This window comes from Pteropus alecto, unplaced genomic scaffold (assembly GCF_000325575.1).
Source record: "Pteropus alecto unplaced genomic scaffold, ASM32557v1 scaffold50, whole genome shotgun sequence".
Taxonomy (NCBI): domain Eukaryota; kingdom Metazoa; phylum Chordata; class Mammalia; order Chiroptera; family Pteropodidae; genus Pteropus; species Pteropus alecto.
This window is the reverse complement of record NW_006431918.1, coordinates 9,852,056-9,870,332: the sequence shown is the minus strand read 5'-3', so window position 1 is coordinate 9,870,332 and position 18,277 is coordinate 9,852,056. Positions and strand designations below refer to the sequence as shown.

The following is an 18,277-nucleotide window of genomic DNA, read 5'->3' as shown; positions in this document are numbered from 1 at the left end:
TGCCTAATAGGAAAAAAAGATTGTAACAGACAGGACTGGACTAGCTCATTATTTTTACTTTAGAAAATAGAAATGGGAAAATAGGGAATAGAATGTTCCTTTCTAGGAGGCCTTGGAGAGTTAGGGAGAGCTTGAAGTTCGTGGAAACATTTCGATAGTGTGAGGACATAGTGTGCTCTCATTGGTGTTCAGAAATGTTTATTAAAAATCTGCTTAAGTTGGCACTGTTAGGGGAGATAGTCTGTCTTTTCTGCATTCAACATTTTGGTTCCTTGTTTTCTCAAAAAGCTTCTGTAGCAAAAGGAAAACAAATGCTAGTTCTAGGCAGTACCTGAAAAATGTGTGTAATGTTAACCTCAGGGTCTTGGGACAGGTATATATATCAGCATTATTTTAGGCCCTTAGATCGTGTTCTGGTAATCACTGCTAAGGTTGGGAAAATTGATGACATTCCTGGTGAGAGGATCTTATTGTTATACTGGTCAATTAAGGAATACCTTTCTCAAGATGTCTTTTTTCCGCCAGTGCGGTGATTATTTTTTATGTAAATAAAAACTTAGTTTTAAGTGAGTTCCATATCTATGCTGAAATCTGTAGCAAGTTTGTTTTTTTTTTTAAGCTTAATGTTCCTATCATGTATTCTTTTTATTTTTTTAAATGAGGGATAAATGAGACAACATTAATTCTAAACACTGATAAGTATGAAGAGTTGAAAAATAACAGACTTGGAAAAAAGCCCATTAAAGGAAAAAAAAAAAAGTGACTCTTCTAATGCTGCCTTGATGATTAATGAGCATTGGACTGAGTGCAGATAGATTTTTCAGATAACTTCATCACACTCAGTGATAACTTTCTTTTATTTTAATATTTCGAGCTTCCTAGTGGATTTTCTATGTACATGCATTTTTTCCTGTTTAATCATAGTTGTCTGTGTTTTTCTGATTTGTAGGAAGAGAAAAAGAAGTTTGACAAAGAGACAGAAAAGAACTATAGCCTAATTGATAAACATCTGAATTTGTCAGCGAAAAAGAAAGACTCACATTTACAAGAGGTATTATTTTTATTTTTCTGTTAATTTGTTTCTAAAATTTAATAAGTAGTGCATATTTATTTTAAAATTTATTTTATTGGGGCAACATTGCTTAATTAGATTATATGAATTTCAAGTATATAATTCTATAATATATCATTCATGTATTGCATTGTGTGTTCACTTCTCAAAGTCTTGTCTCCTTCCATCACTACATATTTGCAGAGTTTTTTTTCAGGTGGTTTTCTTTTGAAAACTTTCCATCTAGGGTTATTAGAGATGGAAAAAAATGAACATGTATTTCCATGAATTAAGAAAAATGAGTTTTTGAGGAACAAACAGAATAATTAATACATCTTATAGTGATTAATTTGGTATGGATTTATAGTATTAAAATCCTTGATTCTGAGTATATTTTAAAAGAACAATTTTAACCAGCATTACCGAGGAACAGATATATTATTTTCAGGAATAGATTCATTAATTGGCTTTTAAGATTTCTTAAAGAAATGTATTTAATAAGCTCATATACCATTTTGCTTTTATGTGAAGGCAGCATTAATCTTATTTAATGCTGAAGATTCAGGAGGTTCTGCTTCATTGGCAAGAGAACATCTGTTTTACTTTTGTAAGAGAGTCTTTTTTTTTGAGGCAGCTATGTGTAAGGAGAAAGGAATTTATATCTTATCTTTCATTTTCTCTTTCTTTTTTCTAAATTTTCTGCCATTTATTTTTTCTCACACGCTTGAATGGAAACTCAATGGTTTACAATTTGGAACATATGCTTTCATTAAAAATAATGCTGTTTGTAGCTGTAGGGCTCATGACTCATTCCACAAAAGTGTGATTTTTTTCCCCTCATTTGTTTTTAAACACACACAGAATCTAGGTGTAATATACCACTATAACATTCACTTATTTATTGAAGTATCATCAAAAAGACATTAGCAACATTGACTATAGTGTGAACCTGGGTTATATTTAAAGTCAGATATTTAGTTGCAAACTATATGGGTGTGTGTGTGTGTGTGTGGTCGTTTTGACATTACCCACATGTCACTTTTTTTTTTTTTTTTTTGTCTCTTTAATACCTTTGACTGACATTTGGTTGGCATTTGATGGTTTATGAGAGAAAGGGGCTTGTGTACCACTTAATCCTCATGACAGGTCTGTAGGTATCCGGGCTCCCTCTGTTCTCTTTGTTCCATATTCTGTAGAAAACCATGCAATCGTCACTTCTGCTCCCTCATCTCCTACCCTCTGTCAATTTTGAAATGACAGCTGTTGTTTTTATATAGATTCTTTAGGCTACCTCTCTTCTCCCCTTATCTCTATTTTCAGGTATCCTTAAGGGATTTTTGTGCCCAGAGTTATTTTCAATCTTTACTCCACTGTTGAATTAGGTATCTCATTTTAAACATCACGTAGGCAAAAATCTCCCTACCGTCATCAGCCTGGCCATAACTGCTGACAACAACTTTCAACATTACTGCAAAGGCCTGAGTAATTGATCTCCCCGCTTCCACCGATGAGTTCCTATAGTTTATTTTATATACAACAAGCAGAGCGAGCCTTCATGTTGCTTCTGTTCTTCAATCCTTCCTTACTTAGATCCTTCCAGAGGCCCAGGACCCCACCCTGCCTGTCCTCACACCCACAGGGACGGCTTCACTCTGGCTGGACTGGGGCAAGCAGACTCTGTGCTTAGGGTTTTTTATTTTTTCTTCTCATTGCCTAGTATGTTTCCAACCCAGCTCCACATGGCTCACTCCTTCAAATGCTTTTTCAAATACTCTCCGCTCAGAGGTCATTTTATTAAGAAAAGTTTTCCCTGACCATTTCTACAATCGATTTGCTAGAGCAGCTCACAGTACTCAGAGACTAACATTTACTTTAGTTTACCAGTTTATTATAAAGGATGATATAAAGGATACAGGTGAACAGACCGATGAAGAAGTACATAGACAAGGTTTGGAAGGGTCCCCGGCACAGAAACTTCTGTCCCTGTGAAACTGGGGTACTCCACCCTCCAGGCATGTGGACACATTCACTGACATGGAAGCTCATCAACTCTTTTTAAGAATTTTATAGAGCTTAATTTGTAGTGCCCCTGCCCCGCTTCCCCTCCTCAGAGAGGATCTCTTGGTCTTTCCGGTATTTAGAGGACCCTACTTAAGTTCTCCTGCTTAGCATAAACTCAAGTGTGCACGATAGGGGCTCCTTGTATGTGGCAAAGACACTCATCACGCAGGAAGTTCCAAGGGTTTTAGGAGCATTGTGCCAGGAGCCAGGGACAAAGACCAACTATGTTTATTGTTATACCACATGTAGTGGTTGTCTTTTAGACTCGAGTTGGGCTGAAGGACTGTGCCGCTAGGTATAATTTAGACATGCAGCTGCACATGGCCCAGCAGTTCTGACCGCTCAGAACATTAGGGGGTGTTGGTGGAGGCTGAGCGGCAATGCCGGGGTCATTGCAGTATCATGAACAGCAGAAGAGAGAATCTGCTAAAATAAAAAACCAACTTAGTAAATCCGACCTTGGTGACATTTTCTTGAAGAACATTTCCCAGTAACAATAACATGAAGAATCTACTCTTAACTCCTCACGTATCCATTTTATTTCTAAACAAACTTATGTTATTTTGGTGGGAGTTTTGCCGAGTAACCAAACTCTAGTTATTGGAGGTATAAAAATATCATGATTTTGATAAGTGTTAAGTGGAAATTCTCATTTTACCTTAGTAACACTCATTCTATTTCAACATTATTTTGCTTAAAAATAATCATTTCATGCAAAAACTTTTTCATTATATGTTAAAATACTTTTCAAAAAAAATTTAAAAATTTTGTTTTAAAATATATAAGACATAGCATTTATGATTTTTAACTATTTCCAAGTGTACATTTCAGTGGTATTAAGTATACTCACATGGTTTGCACCCATCGCCACTATCCATGTCCAGAACTTTTTTGATCTTCCCAAACTGAAACTGTGTATCCATTAAAAATAACGCCCACTCCTCTCCTCCCCTAGCCCCTGGCAAATGCCATTCTACTTTGTGCTTCTATGAATTTGAGTATTCTAGGTGTCTCGTATAATTGGAATCATACATGTTATTTGCCTTTCTGTGTCTGGCACTTTACTTGGCATAGTGTCCTCAAGGTTCATCCATGCTGTAGCATGTGTGAGAATTTCCTTCCTTTTTGAAGCTGAATAATATTCCATTGTATGTCAATACCACATTTTGTTTTTCTGTTCATCTTTTGATAGACACTTGAGTTGCTTCCACCTTTTAACTGTTGTGAATAATGCTGCTATGAATGTGGGTGTACAAGTATCTGAGTCCCTACTTTCCGTTCTTTTGGGTATATACCCAGAAATGGAATTACTAGATGATATGGTAACGCTCGTTACTGTTTTCCATAGCAACTGCCATCTCACAGTCCTGTCAGCAATGCGCAAGGGTTCTAGTTTCTCCAGATCCTCATCAACACTTATTTTTTTAATTTTTTTTTTATAGTAGCCATCCTAATAATAGGTATGAGGTGATATATCTCATGGTTTTGATTTGTATTTCCATAATGAATTGTAATGTTGAACATCTTTTCATGTACTTGGAGCCATTTGTATAGCTTCTTTAGAGAAATAGCCAAATATTTTTAAAAGGAAAATTAACTAAATTAGGAAATATATTACATGATGCCTTATAAGAATGGTTTCTAGGACGAGAATTCTTTCTCTGCTGTTCCTCTGTGGAACTATGCTCCTCTTCAAATTTTTTTTTCAGTGAGACAGGATGAGCTGGGATTTTTTTTTGGAGTAGTCTCCTGCCTGACTGTTTGGTGCCCGTTTGCTCCCAGGGAACGAGAGGGACATTGTGAGGGTTTACGAGCATAACTTCCCAAACATGGGCTCCAAGCCCTGACCTGCCTTTGAGAGCCAGGCTCTTGAGATGATGCCATTGCTGCCACTTTGTCACCTGTTGCCTTCACTCATGAGTGCTGAGGTGACTAGAATTTTCCCAACTCTCTTTCCCAGGTTGACTTCAGACTTAGAAGATTTGTTCACAGAAATAATGTGATTTTGATTCTGTGTTTGCAGTTCAACCTTGGGTGTCTGGGAGAGTTTTTCATGAAGAGCCTTCCTCTTTAATCTTCAGTCCTTTGGGGGTCAGCCTCATCATATACAGCAGGGGTCTGCAAACTTTTTCTGCAGAGAGTCCGACAGTGAATATTTTAGATTTTTGTAGACCATGAGGTCCCTGTTGCAACCTATTCAGTTCAGCTGTTGTAGCAGAGAAGTAGCCATAGAAGGTACCGATACAAATAGTCAGTAGTCGTGACTATGTTTCAGTACAGTTTTATTTAGAAAAACAGGCAATGGACTGTAGTTTCACTGACCTCTGATGAAGTTTCACTCCTCACTGTCTCTAATTTCACTAGCCTCCATTATTTTAACATAGGCAGACATCCAAGTGGAGCAGAACCGGCAGCACTTTTATGAACTGTCTCTTGAATATGTATGTAAGCTTCAGGAAATCCAAGAAAGGAAGAAGTTTGAGTTTGTGGAACCTGTAAGTATTATAGCGGGTTGTTCTCTGAGATCTTTGTGATAACATAGAAATGTTTTTCTTTTTAAATCTAATTTTTGGTTGCTAGAGACCGTAGTGCGTACATATGAAGCAAGGCATCATAAATAAATAGTAAAGGGAGAGTGCAGGTCGCCATAAAGTCAGGGAATCACTGACCGATGAGTGGTTTGCAGCCTTATTTGCACAGCAACATTCAATGAATATTATTTCTTTTGCTTCATGGTCACAAGGACTCTGCAATCAGATACATTTTCTGCCATTTTATTGTAGTTCCACCCTTTAATGAAAATCCCTGTGAAAGAAATGATACTGGAATGTGAGTGAGTGGGATGAGTGGGGATAATCTTCACTCTACTCAAGATTGCTTCTAAAGCAAGTATCTCACTCCAGACTTCAGCACTTTCAACAATTGTTGGTAACACATTATTTTTAATACAAGTCACAATGTTTATGACAACCTAAGTTAAGAACCAGTATGTGGAACATTTGAAACTATTTTGTGAATTACTCTGACGTTTCTTTATACTTATTTTAGAAACACATAATATTTTTTTTGTGTGTGATTATACAAAAGTATTCTCAGAGCTTCCTAACCATTCTACTCTGTGATATTCTGAAGAAAACGAATTTCAGGATTTTCTTAACTCTTAACCCAGATAGGTCACTTTTACCCACTTTAGATTTAATCACATGTGGTACAGAAGCAGCTGCCTTTTAATTGAGAAGGGCAGGTGGGGAGTTGGTAGGACACTCGGGGCTTAGTTCCTGTCCTGCCTGTGCCCGTCTCTGCCCCGTCACTGACCGTCCTTATCACCGAAACAGAAGTTGTGCCGATGCCACTTGAGAGACTTGAGCTCTTTGATTCTGTGACTTCACTTTCCTTATAGATTCTGTTGACCTACAGTGATAAGGTTTCAATTATAAGTGAATATGGGGATTCTCTTGACTACAAAGAACAAATAGATGTAGAATTCCATTTCTTCTATACAGCACACTATAAAATCAATCTAATGGCTCTGATATTTAAGGTAAAATAAAAAAAAAATCTTCATTTTTAAATAAGGACAAATATTTGATATGCAGTTAAATTTACTTGAATTCTAGTGACTTTTAATTATTTTACTTCAATAGTATCACAATGAGATGAGGGGGAATGCGTGACCGTTTTTTATTTTTTATTTTAGTTTTCGCCTTTCTTTTGGTGCTAATGTCACTCTTTCTTTTTGTATTAGATGCTGTCATTTTTTCAGGGAATGTTTACTTTCTACCATCAGGGCCATGAACTTGCCAAAGACTTCAATCACTACAAAATGGAACTACAGATCAACATTCAGAATGTAAGGAAATGAAAACTTTCTGGTATAAGATGATGTTTGAGATGCATATTTTTGATTTATTTGTTATAAGAAAAGCCTTAAACTAAGACCAGGCTGATCTGTTGGTCCCGAGAAACTGAGGCTACGTTGCCACCTTCTGGTCAGTGCTCAGTGTAACAAACTGCTCTCCAACTGCTGAGGCTCAGGGAATTCTGCCACCTGGTGGCTCTTTTTTAAGTTCCATGTAATTTTTTTTTCTCTTTTTTTCAGAAAAGTCACTAAATATGTTTTTATAATCAAGATTCACATAATTTATTTTAAATTTTTTAGCTTTGCAGTTTCATTGAGATATAATTGACAGACAACACTACATAAGTTTCAGGTCTATAGCACAATGACTTGACTTACATATATGGCAAAATGATTACCACGGTAAGTTTCGGTAATATTCGTCACCTTGTATGGTTACCCTCAAATTTTTTTTCCTTGTGATGAGAACTTTTAGGATCTGCTCTAATATCAGCTGGTAAATATGTCATACAGCACTGTTAACTGTAGTCACACTGCACTTCGTGGGGCAGTTCTAAGGATTAGTTTTGCCATGTAACTCTAAGTCTTCTTCGTACAAAGCAGACAAAAGAGCATTCCATTTTAGATTTAAGACATTTCAGTTATAATGCTCTGAGTTTCTTTTACCTGTATATCTTACTTAAATTTTTTTCCCTGGTAGACTTATGATGCAAGGGGAATTTCTTTCCTGTGTTTTATGCATATTCATTAATGTATTGGGTTCACAGTTGCTGTTTGCTTTATCATTTTCCTGGAAAATATGTGCTTTCAATTAGGTCTTGGATAAAGAGACTTGGGAGAATTTTAACTCTTAAACAGTATAATGTGTGTGATTTTGATCAGAAAGCGATGAATGTTTTTCCTCTAGATACTTTAGTTGATTTCGGACGTGTCCTCATGGAAATGCTATCAGGTTATGTTTAGTATAATTTTAGGCCTCATTAGAAATACAGTATAATTTTAGGCCTCATTAGAAATACAGAGAGAGTTTTGGCACAAACTTCTAGTGCATACTCAAAGACATACAAGTAAAAGTATGGGAATCTCTGTGCTGTTTTCTGCCTGACTTTAAATTTCTTAAAATCTTAGAAATTGAAGTTGAATGGTTTTTGCATAGATTTTGTTTCTAGGAATTTTCTATACAGCTCCCTACACTTGGGAATGTAGATAATGGAATCTCTTCTTTTTTGTAAATCATGTGTCGGTTTGTATTTGTAGATTGTTTAGACAGTCACCTGGATTAAAGGACTAAAAGAGTATGTCTTCCCCATCAGTGACTGTAATAGAGTTTTAAAAATATCAAACTGTATATGCAGAGATCAGTCTTAACTTCAGAATTATCTACTGTAGGCAGTAGAATATTTAGTCTAACGATGCTGTGAATTTTCAGAATACTTAGGCAGCAAAGCAGTGCTATAAAAAATTACATAGTTTAGAAGATTAGATTATAATCCATAGTTTTTCCCCCTCCATTTACTGGCTGTATAACTTGTGGAAATTGACTTTTTCTGTCTGGACCTCAACTGTCAAGTGCAGAACTGGCCTGGATGAGAACCTTCAGGCAGACCTGGATCCATAATTGTGGGGTCAGTATAACATGAGAAGGCAGGGCTCCTTATTGAAAACTGAAGCATTTGAGGACAGTGACAGCAGAGCATTAAACCAAGTGTGTGACCTGAGCATAGGGCCTTGTGTGACTGTACAGACTGCATGCCTGTGAAGCCAGCTTTGCCTCAACATCTGGAATGAGGTGGGGGGCAAATCTGTGTCTCTTGGGGTCTTCAGTGAAACTATCTCTGCACAGCCTGCTTATGGGGATAGGGGTGGGGCGGATATAGCTACCTTACATACACCAAAGTAATTTTAGAGAGATTAAAAATTTCAGTGTGAATGTGCAATACTCGGTTGCGAAATATTATAAGTAAAACTTGAAGACAAGCTATTATTGAAAATGGTTTTCACTCAAGGACCCAGTTTATATCCTTACTGTATTAAGGACTTAACACACACATTTGATAACATTTATTTCCCGTAGAGAAATGAATAAAGAAAAATTTACTAAAAAAACAAAAAAAAACAAAAAAACACTTTTCCTATATCCTTTGGATCTTAAAAATTGTCACCAGTAAATTGCCCTGTGTCCTTAATCTCTTTTCTAAAAATCCTCCTTCATTTTCATTTTGTCCCGGCTGTTCCTGAGGCCACTCCTGCAGCTGTTTCAAGTAGAGGCTCTTTTTTCCACCTCACCTTCAGTTTTGAGAACACTCGATCTAGGTGTCTTCTTGGCTCTTCATTTTGGCTTTTAGCCTATTCTCCCTTCAGGGATCCCAGTACCTTTGAAGAAACACAGGTCACTCCTTCTATCTCGCCTTCTGTACCTCATTATTGCTGTAACTTACTCATATCTTGGCCATTCATCTCATCCCTGACGATGTCACTTTTTAGCATGTTAAAGGGAAAACTACATAGTGCTGTTCTGGGTTATTTTTTTGTGCTTTGTCTATTTATGCATTTAAGGAAATATATGCAAATGTTAAAACCAAATCTTTGAGTTAGCTATTTGTGCAGTATAACATTATAGATAATTTTGGCCAACTTTTTAGTATTTTACCCTAATAAAAAGAGCAAAACTATGTTATAATCAGAAAAAAGGTGAAAGTTATTTAAAAGGCAAAACAACCTATTTTTCGCCATCTGGTTTCTATTGTAAAAGTGGTTAGATTTTTTTTGAGAGAGATTGAATCTTCATCCATTTTCCACAATCTAGAGTAATAAATGGAAAGCAAAAAAGCAGGATGAGTTTTAGAAAATAGATTTCTAAAAGAATGTAAATTTTATCAAAATTAAAAGATATTTAAAAAACTAACTGTACACACTTCTGTGATCTCTGTCCTCAGAGGATCGTGGGGAAAAAGTAGAATAGAATTCTTCCTGGAAGAAAATATGATTGGAGAAATTTTTGGATTCATAAAGAACCCCTAGACAATACTAAGAATGGTTAAGAAGATTTTAAGAATGTGCACAAATATTTCTGTTACAGTGATGTGAGAAAAATAGAACATCAAAATGATAAACTATGTGGAAAAAATGAGATTGGAAGCGATTGGGTAAAAACACGAATGCGGTTGTTTATGAGAGGCGGGTTTATGGTCACTTTTTGTCTTTTTATATTGTTTCTTTTTGTGGCCAAAGGAACTGTTTGTGCCCTTCCTTCTCTCTGTTTTCTAATGTTGTGGATGAGCTGTGAGCACACTGTGCCCAGATCTTGGTTTCTAAATATTCCACAAAAAGGAAGGGCTTTTCCACTAAAAACAAGGGCTCCCTTGGAGAAGTGGTTGATTCTAGGATGAAAACAGAGAAAAAGTGTAAGATAAACCCGGGATTCCTTTTTGGACCAGAAAGTAGAGGACTACTCAAGAGAATTAAAGGGATATGTCAAAAGACACAGGAGCCAGCGAGAAGGGTCCCCGCTGGTCAAATCTAGGACAGTTTAAACATTAGCATAAATAATGAAAGTATTGGATACAACTCATTGGTTAAATAGAAGTGTGGGGGGACATCTCCACACACATGACATGCACATACATGTCTATGTATATGTATAAAACACACATGCACAGATGGAAAGAAGTGAGGAAGTGACAAAGAAAGTGAATAAAATCAAGGTATAATCAGTATTAACATGGGGACAAGAAACCCTGGAGACATGAGACATGGGGGACGGGCCATCAGCAAATGAGTTCCAACCTCTCTGCAGCCCTGTAAGTTCTTAAAATATATAAGCAGATCTTTATAAAAAAACCTCAGCTTATGTTTAAAATAAGTCTCTGCAGATAAGTTTTCCCCTTTACAATCTGCATCTATCAGACTCTCCATCCCCCTAAAAAATATGTGCCATTCTGCCACTTTTCTGCTCTTCGGATCCTTGGTAACCCCTTTCATGATAAGGGAGGAGAGAGGAGAAATTTCAGTAGTAATTTTTCATCTCCACTCCTCCACAGTTTCACATCAGCACTTTTTCAGTATTAATACAGTTACTTTCAAGTATGGATGAAAGAGATGCCCAGAAACTCCCTGCTGCTGATGCATCACAGTCACGCGTATCATTGTGTCACTTCACCTTGCATGTGCTGTCAGTGTAGCCACTTGACAGAGATGTTGGCAAACCAGGTCTCCTAGGTTTCAGAAATGTGATTTGTTTCTTCAGATATCAGACATTATTTGTAGGTGAGATTTCCTCCTTCCCCTTTCCATTTTGTGAGAAGAAATGTTATTTTCAAGTGCAATTGCCATGACTTCGAAAAAACTCATATTTGTTAGTTTAAAAGAATTAAGTTTTTCAGATTCCATGCACTTAGGCGTGTTGCTAATATAATAGTAATAATGAATCAGATTGATTGTTGCAAAGGAAAGACTTCCCAGATGGATATTTTATGGCCTATTTTTTTTTTTTTTTAAATTCTAAAATTTAGTAATATTGTGTGATGTGGACTCAGGGATTCCTCTTTTTTTTTTTTTCAATTCTAAAATTTAGTAATATTGTGTAATGTGGACTCAGGGATTCCTACATTGAATGATAGAATTATTCTTGGTCTTAACAAGCTTCAAAAGTAAAAACCTCTAGTAAAAAGTAAAATCCTCTAGTCTTGACTCTTCTATTTGCTATTTTACCACTGTTCTTTTTTCTCTTCTCAACAAAGGTACACACTAGAAAGGATGGATATATTTTGAGAAATTTATAGAAAAATGCTACAGGTTTAATTATAGTTATCTAGAAAATATATATGAACAAAATCCCGTGTGAACTCAACACTTACATGCGTTTTTCAATCTCTCTCAGACGCGGAATCGTTTTGAAGGAACCAGGTCGGAAGTGGAAGACCTTATGAATAAAATCAGACAGAATCCAAAGGACCACAAACGAGCAAGTCAGTTCACAGCAGAAGGCTACCTGTATGTACAGGAGAAAAGTAAGAGGCCACCAATAGTAATGAATGACTCACTGAAAATTATTTTAAAACCTTTTATTGTAATTACTCTGATATTTTTGGAATAATCGTTCCTACCACTTTCTTTGCCTCGCTCTGATCCTAGAAGGCATAGTTTGCATTTTGGGGGAAAAACACCCGTCTGCTTTGGGGAGAGAGCAGTGAGGTTAGGAACTCTGTGAGTGCCCAGCTTCCTAGCCACACACACTCATTCGGGACCACACTTTGTTAAAGCCTGTTTGTAAGGGAGCCAGCACTAGGCATAAGGCTGAAAGCGAGGTGGAGTATTTGCTTTTCCTTCTCTCTCCTCACCCCTGTCTTATCACCAACACACACACACTCACATACAGTTGTCCCTCAGTATCCTGGGGGGATTGGTTCCAGGACCCCAGCAGATACCAAAATCCTCAGATGCTGAAGTCTGTTATATGAAATGGTGTAAAACAGAGCATACTACATATGCACACCCTCCCATCATCCCCCTGCCCGTGACCCTCCTTCTCCGGTTAAAGTCGGGCATCTTTCTCTTCTTCCTTCACATCCTTTCTTTCCACACCAGTGTGAGAGTCAGTTCTTATTATAACTATCAGGTTGATTGCAGATGGCAAAAAAAAATAATTCCTAGATGGCATTCTAACTTATATAGTTTTTATAAGTTGTGTTTTAGTGAATATGCAGTGCAGATGTCCTTATTTTGAATTTAAGGCACCCCAAAACTCTTTCAAACTTTTGACAATTTGGTTTTAACAGTTAGGCTTAAAGTTTGTCTTCAACTGTAGAACTTGATTACTAGTTAGTAGAAAGGAGCAGAATGTGCAAATGTTTCTATGTTTACCATGAGCCTCCCCTCCCACCCTTGACTTCAGTCAGGATGCTTTACGGTTTTCATTTTATTTGTTAAGTGTGGCTGATTTACAGACTTTCAAACTGACCAGTTTAGCAGCAGAGAGTACTCATGAAATAGCTATGTGATGTATGTGCTTTGAATAAAAGTTAATGTTGTATGCAGTCAGCAGAATGGGATTCTTTTTCCATTTGCCCTTAATCTGGGCTGTCATGGTGTCATGTAGAGCAGTTATGAACATAGCAGAGCTCTGAATTTTTCTGATACTTTATCTTTTTAATTCAGCTTATTGAACTTGAAAGAATTAAGTTAAAATATAGGGTAGAGACATAAGAAGGATAGAAATTTTGTATTCTATGCCCAAGTGAAAAAATCACAGGAAACTTTAATTTTTGGATTCATCATTCTCTAAACATTTTGGCTTTGAGAGGAGTGGAGCCGAAATTGGACAGAAAAAGCAACACAAACAATAGTGTCAAACTTATTCACTTGTTAACTATGCCAAGCAATGTGCTAAGTTCCTTATATAACTTGTGTCTCATTTAATCCATTAAAAAATCTTATGAATAAGGTACTTTTGTTATCCCATTTACCAATGAGAAAACAGAAGCACTAAGAGTTAAATAATGTTCCCTGGATCCTACAACTCTTAGATGCTGGAATTGTTACTCTGACACTGGAGTCTTTGTTGTACCTTCTCCTGCAATATTGCCTGGAGCTTGGGTGGGAAAAGCATCATTAGCCTTTAGGCTCAGAATTGGTTGACTACATAGGGTCAGATGGGTATCAGGAGGGGATGGCAGCTTATAGTGTGAAGACCTTGATATTTGGGGTCAGTGACTGATTCAAGGTTTGGCTTTGTTAATTCTCAGGCACTTGGTCAAAGCTTAACTTTTTTTTTTTTTTTTTTAAGATTAAAATAACAGTATATCATCTCCTTCTCAAGGTTTTTTTCTTAGTATTGAATGAAATATCTATGCAATGTTTTTGTGAACCATAGAACAGGATACAAATACTAGCTGTTGATAGCACCCCCTCCCAGCCAGTGGTTCTCTAATTCTGATCTGTAGACTAATGATGGTCTGAGATAAGATTCATTGTGGTCTAGGAATTGCTTTTATCTCTTAGACCTCAAAGATAATGTAATTAGCCTTTCCTACAGCTAAATGCCTTTTTTGTAAATGAGTCCTTTTTCCTCCTGAGTTTGTCCTTCTTGATTTTTAGGTCTAGAAGCTTTGTTTGTTTTTAGTTGAAATGATGGTGATAATAGATATTAATTGCTTTTTTAAAACAACTTCTTTACTTGGTAAAAGATAAGAAGTCAACCTCTCTTGGGCCTCACCTTTGTTTTGTTATGATTAAACCTTTACTGACACTTGCAATTCTAGATACTAGGCCCCCTTGAGGTTGGCTGTTGTCTTTTAAGAGCTCTGATGGTTGCAATAAAGACTTAGCAAGGGGTCAGAAGTGGTTCTGGGAATGTTAATTAAGTTAAAATATAGGGTAGAGACATAAGAAGGATAGAAATTTTGTATTCTATGCCCAAGTGAAAAAATCACAGGAAACTTTAATTTTTGGATTCATCATTCTCTAAACATTTTGGCTTTGAGAGGAGTGGAGCCGAAATTGGACAGAAAAAGCAACACAAACAATAGTGTCAAACTTATTCACTTGTTAACTATGCCAAGCAATGTGCTAAGTTCCTTATATAACTTGTGTCTCATTTAATCCATTAAAAAATCTTATGAATAAGGTACTTTTGTTATCCCATTTACCAATGAGAAAACAGAAGCACTAAGAGTTAAATAATGTTCCCTGGATCCTACAACTCCTAGATGCTGGAATTGTTACTCTGACACTGGAGTCTTTGTTGTACCTTCTCCTGCAATATTGCCTGGAGCTTGGGTGGGAAAAGCATCATTAGCCTTTAGGCTCAGAATTGGTTGACTACATAGGGTCAGATGGGTATCAGGAGGGGATGGCAGCTTATAGTGTGAAGACCTTGATATTTGGGGTCAGTGACTGATTCAAGGTTTGGCTTTGTTAATTCTCAGGCACTTGGTCAAAGCTTAACTTTTTTTTTTTTTTTTTAAGATTAAAATAACAGTATATCATCTCCTTCTCAAGGTTTTTTTCTTAGTATTGAATGAAATATCTATGCAATGTTTTTGTGAACCATAGAACAGGATACAAATACTAGCTGTTGATAGCACCCCCTCCCAGCCAGTGGTTCTCTAATTCTGATCTGTAGACTAATGATGGTCTGAGATAAGATTCATTGTGGTCTAGGAATTGCTTTTATCTCTTAGACCTCAAAGATAATGTAATTAGCCTTTCCTACAGCTAAATGCCTTTTTTGTAAATGAGTCCTTTTTCCTCCTGAGTTTGTCCTTCTTGATTTTTAGGTCTAGAAGCTTTGTTTGTTTTTAGTTGAAATGATGGTGATAATAGATATTAATTGCTTTTTTAAAACAACTTCTTTACTTGGTAAAAGATAAGAAGTCAACCTCTCTTGGGCCTCACCTTTGTTTTGTTATGATTAAACCTTTACTGACACTTGCAATTCTAGATACTAGGCCCCCTTGAGGTTGGCTGTTGTCTTTTAAGAGCTCTGATGGTTGCAATAAAGACTTAGCAAGGGGTCAGAAGTGGTTCTGGGAATGTTCTGGCGCATAAGTGGACAGCTCACGCCTATATTTGTCATACTTCCCTTTAAAGCTTACCTTTGCCATCATCAGTAAGGGCAGCCGCTTCCCTGGGAACTAGAGTGGGCTTAAAGCAATTAGGTGGATTTCTAGACTAGATGCTCTTTTACAGGACTGTGATTCTAAAATTCTGTCATTTGGAGAGGCCAGAAACGAATCCAAAATGATCACATATGTTGAACTGAATTTTTGAATCTCTCATGAGCTCGAACTAAAAAATATAACTTACACTTAAGAGATTTTCAGATATGAGATAATGGTCCAGTATATTGTTTGAAAAGTATGTCTTTAAGTCACTTTCTGTTGCTGAAAACTAATAGGACCTTTTCTCAAATGATCCCTGCGAGCCTCCTCCTATCCCCTAGTTTTTCCCTTTTGTTAGAACTAGCAGTGTTGCTGATTTGCTTCCTTGAACTGTCTAAGTTGCTTTTTATTGGGTTTTTCCTCTTTAGCAATGTGTTTGGTACTCTGCATATTTGCTCGTTTATGAGGAAAAATAGAAAGTTCTATTTTTTTGTTGGCAGGGCCTGCTCCATTTGGTTCCAGTTGGGTCAAACACTACTGTATGTACCGGAAAGCAGCCAAGAAATTCAACATGATCCCATTTGAACACAGATCTGGAGGGAAACTTGTAAGTATTTGATTTTACACTCTGTATGGTATGTGAGGTAGTTATTGAGGGTGTCTTTTAAATGGTATTTATATTTACTAATGAAAAATACATTTTATTTTGTTTTTAGGATTAAAGTCGTTCTCTTTTGTTTCTAAATAAAATAAGCCAGAAAATTGATACCTGTTTTTTGACGTGAGTGCATGTTTATGGTCAGATTTTTTTAAGAGGAGAGTAGAATCCTTTTATATCATTGTTGTTGGAAGATAAAATTTATACCTACAGCAGGCTTTCATGACTCAGTGGTCTTATCAAGTCAGTATTTACACAGAAGGTCTGATGTGCACACACATATTCATTCCCTGAAAACACTATAGAGTAGATGAGCTATAATGATTTTCATTTAGACTTTCAAAATTCTCACATAGGTATTCCCCATTTAGTTCACTCCTCCTGTAGAAATAAATAGCAAAATAATGCGTGATAGCAAGGAAACAGCAAGAAGCCACAGGTGTTAGCCATGTGGGAAAGGTGATCTTTATATGTGTTTTAAATAGAAGCTGCAGCTTATAACAATAATCAGCAGTCTGCGGACAAAGCTCTTCCCACCAGTGTTAAACATCATTGGTAACACATTTTAAGAAAGAAGGTTAATTCTGTGCTTGCTGGGTGGACAGGCATAATTTTGCCTATGTGGATAGAGAACTAAACCAAGTTCTTATCTATTTAAGTATACTTTGTATCTTCCTGAAAAAAAATATTTCAAGCAGCTATAATACTTGTACATTTTCGTAATAATGAAGCTGAGCATGTGACTCTTGAAGGCTGATGGGGTTAAGAGTGAGCGTGAAGTTTGAGTTTGTTTCCTGTCAGGTAACTCAAGTCCTGAGATATGTCTGCTTAGTGATATCTTTCTGTTTTAGCCACCAAATAATAAAAAATACATGTTAGAATATAATGACTGTGATACTTTGAATATTTGTATATTTGAATGTTTTTTAATATTATCTGAAGATCCCCCATATCCTAGAAAAATATTAAAATATTCTGGAAGTGTGTACTTAGACTTCTTAACAGTTCTTTATTGAGGGCCTGTGTTCCTGCAGTGCTTCTCTCTCCCATCTTCTACCCCTTTTTAGTGCTTTTAGAGAAGATGGTTTGGCGAAGTAAAATGATACCATAAAAATTTTAAGAAAGTGTAATTCAGAGTGGTGCTAGCTTAGGAAATGGAAGAACCACATAGATTGAAGGGCTCTAGCTTTGGATTATCACGATAGCTGATCCAAAACCCTTAGTGTACTTTCAGGTAGATTTTGTAGGTCACATGCTGGCTGTTTCATATGGTATAATGTAACATGAAATAAAAATAAATTATTATTCTTTTTTTTAAAAGAGTACAATAAGAACATAACAAATGTTCTAGCATGCGGACACTGTTAACCCGGCTTTTAAAATTAGTGCTCATGAGGTCTGGTTTAATGTTACTGTCTTCAAGCAGGATCTGGAAAACTGTGAGGAGAAGGCAAAAATGGGTAAGAGTCCAGTGGTGTTTAAATAAATGAGTTCGAAAGAGACAAGGATAAAGGGACTTATAGGATGCCTCAGTGTTTCTATGTTTATACTGCCATTTTTGAGAATGTTCAAAATGATTATTTGCAGGGAGATGGAGAGGTGATCTTTTTGAAAGAATGTACCAAAAGGCATACTGACTCCATTGACAGAAGGTTTTGTTTTGATGTAGAAGCTGCTGATCGGTAAGTGATGGAAACTATTACACTTCATGAAAGAGTCATTTTTAAAAAAAAATGATTTTAAAAATATAGAAGTAAATTGCAACTGAGGTTTCCAAGATCTGGAAGCATGTTATCTAGTTACATTTCCAGGCTGTGTGTGATTCACTGCGAGTTGTTTAGCTTTGGTCACTATGACCAAACTGTGAGGTGATAGCGTGATCTCGGATGATGTTTGGAGTCATTCTAACCAGTGATTTCCACTGAAAGTTAACCTCGGAGCACTTCATTGTTGATCCAAGCCTAATATGTGACATTAAAAGAATAATAAGTAAAAGTGGCGGAAGGGACGACAGAGCTAAAAAGAGATGATGGCGGATGTTAATGCAG

General features: G+C 36.5%; 1 protein-coding gene across 2 annotated transcripts in view; it reads left to right on the top strand.

The window, feature by feature from the left end:
- Positions 1 to 18,277, top strand: part of ARHGAP10 (Rho GTPase activating protein 10) — a 242,147-nt gene that overhangs the window by 90,046 nt on the left and 133,824 nt on the right. For both annotated transcript variants that reach the window (XM_025042863.1, XM_006906273.3), the window contains exons 5-10: positions 950 to 1,051; positions 5,497 to 5,607; positions 6,858 to 6,962; positions 11,851 to 11,980; positions 16,072 to 16,178; positions 17,817 to 17,911. In XM_025042863.1, the coding sequence (XP_024898631.1) occupies positions 950 to 1,051; positions 5,497 to 5,607; positions 6,858 to 6,962; positions 11,851 to 11,980; positions 16,072 to 16,178; positions 17,817 to 17,911 (650 nt within the window). The remainder of the gene's footprint in view (positions 1 to 949; positions 1,052 to 5,496; positions 5,608 to 6,857; positions 6,963 to 11,850; positions 11,981 to 16,071; positions 16,179 to 17,816; positions 17,912 to 18,277) is intronic.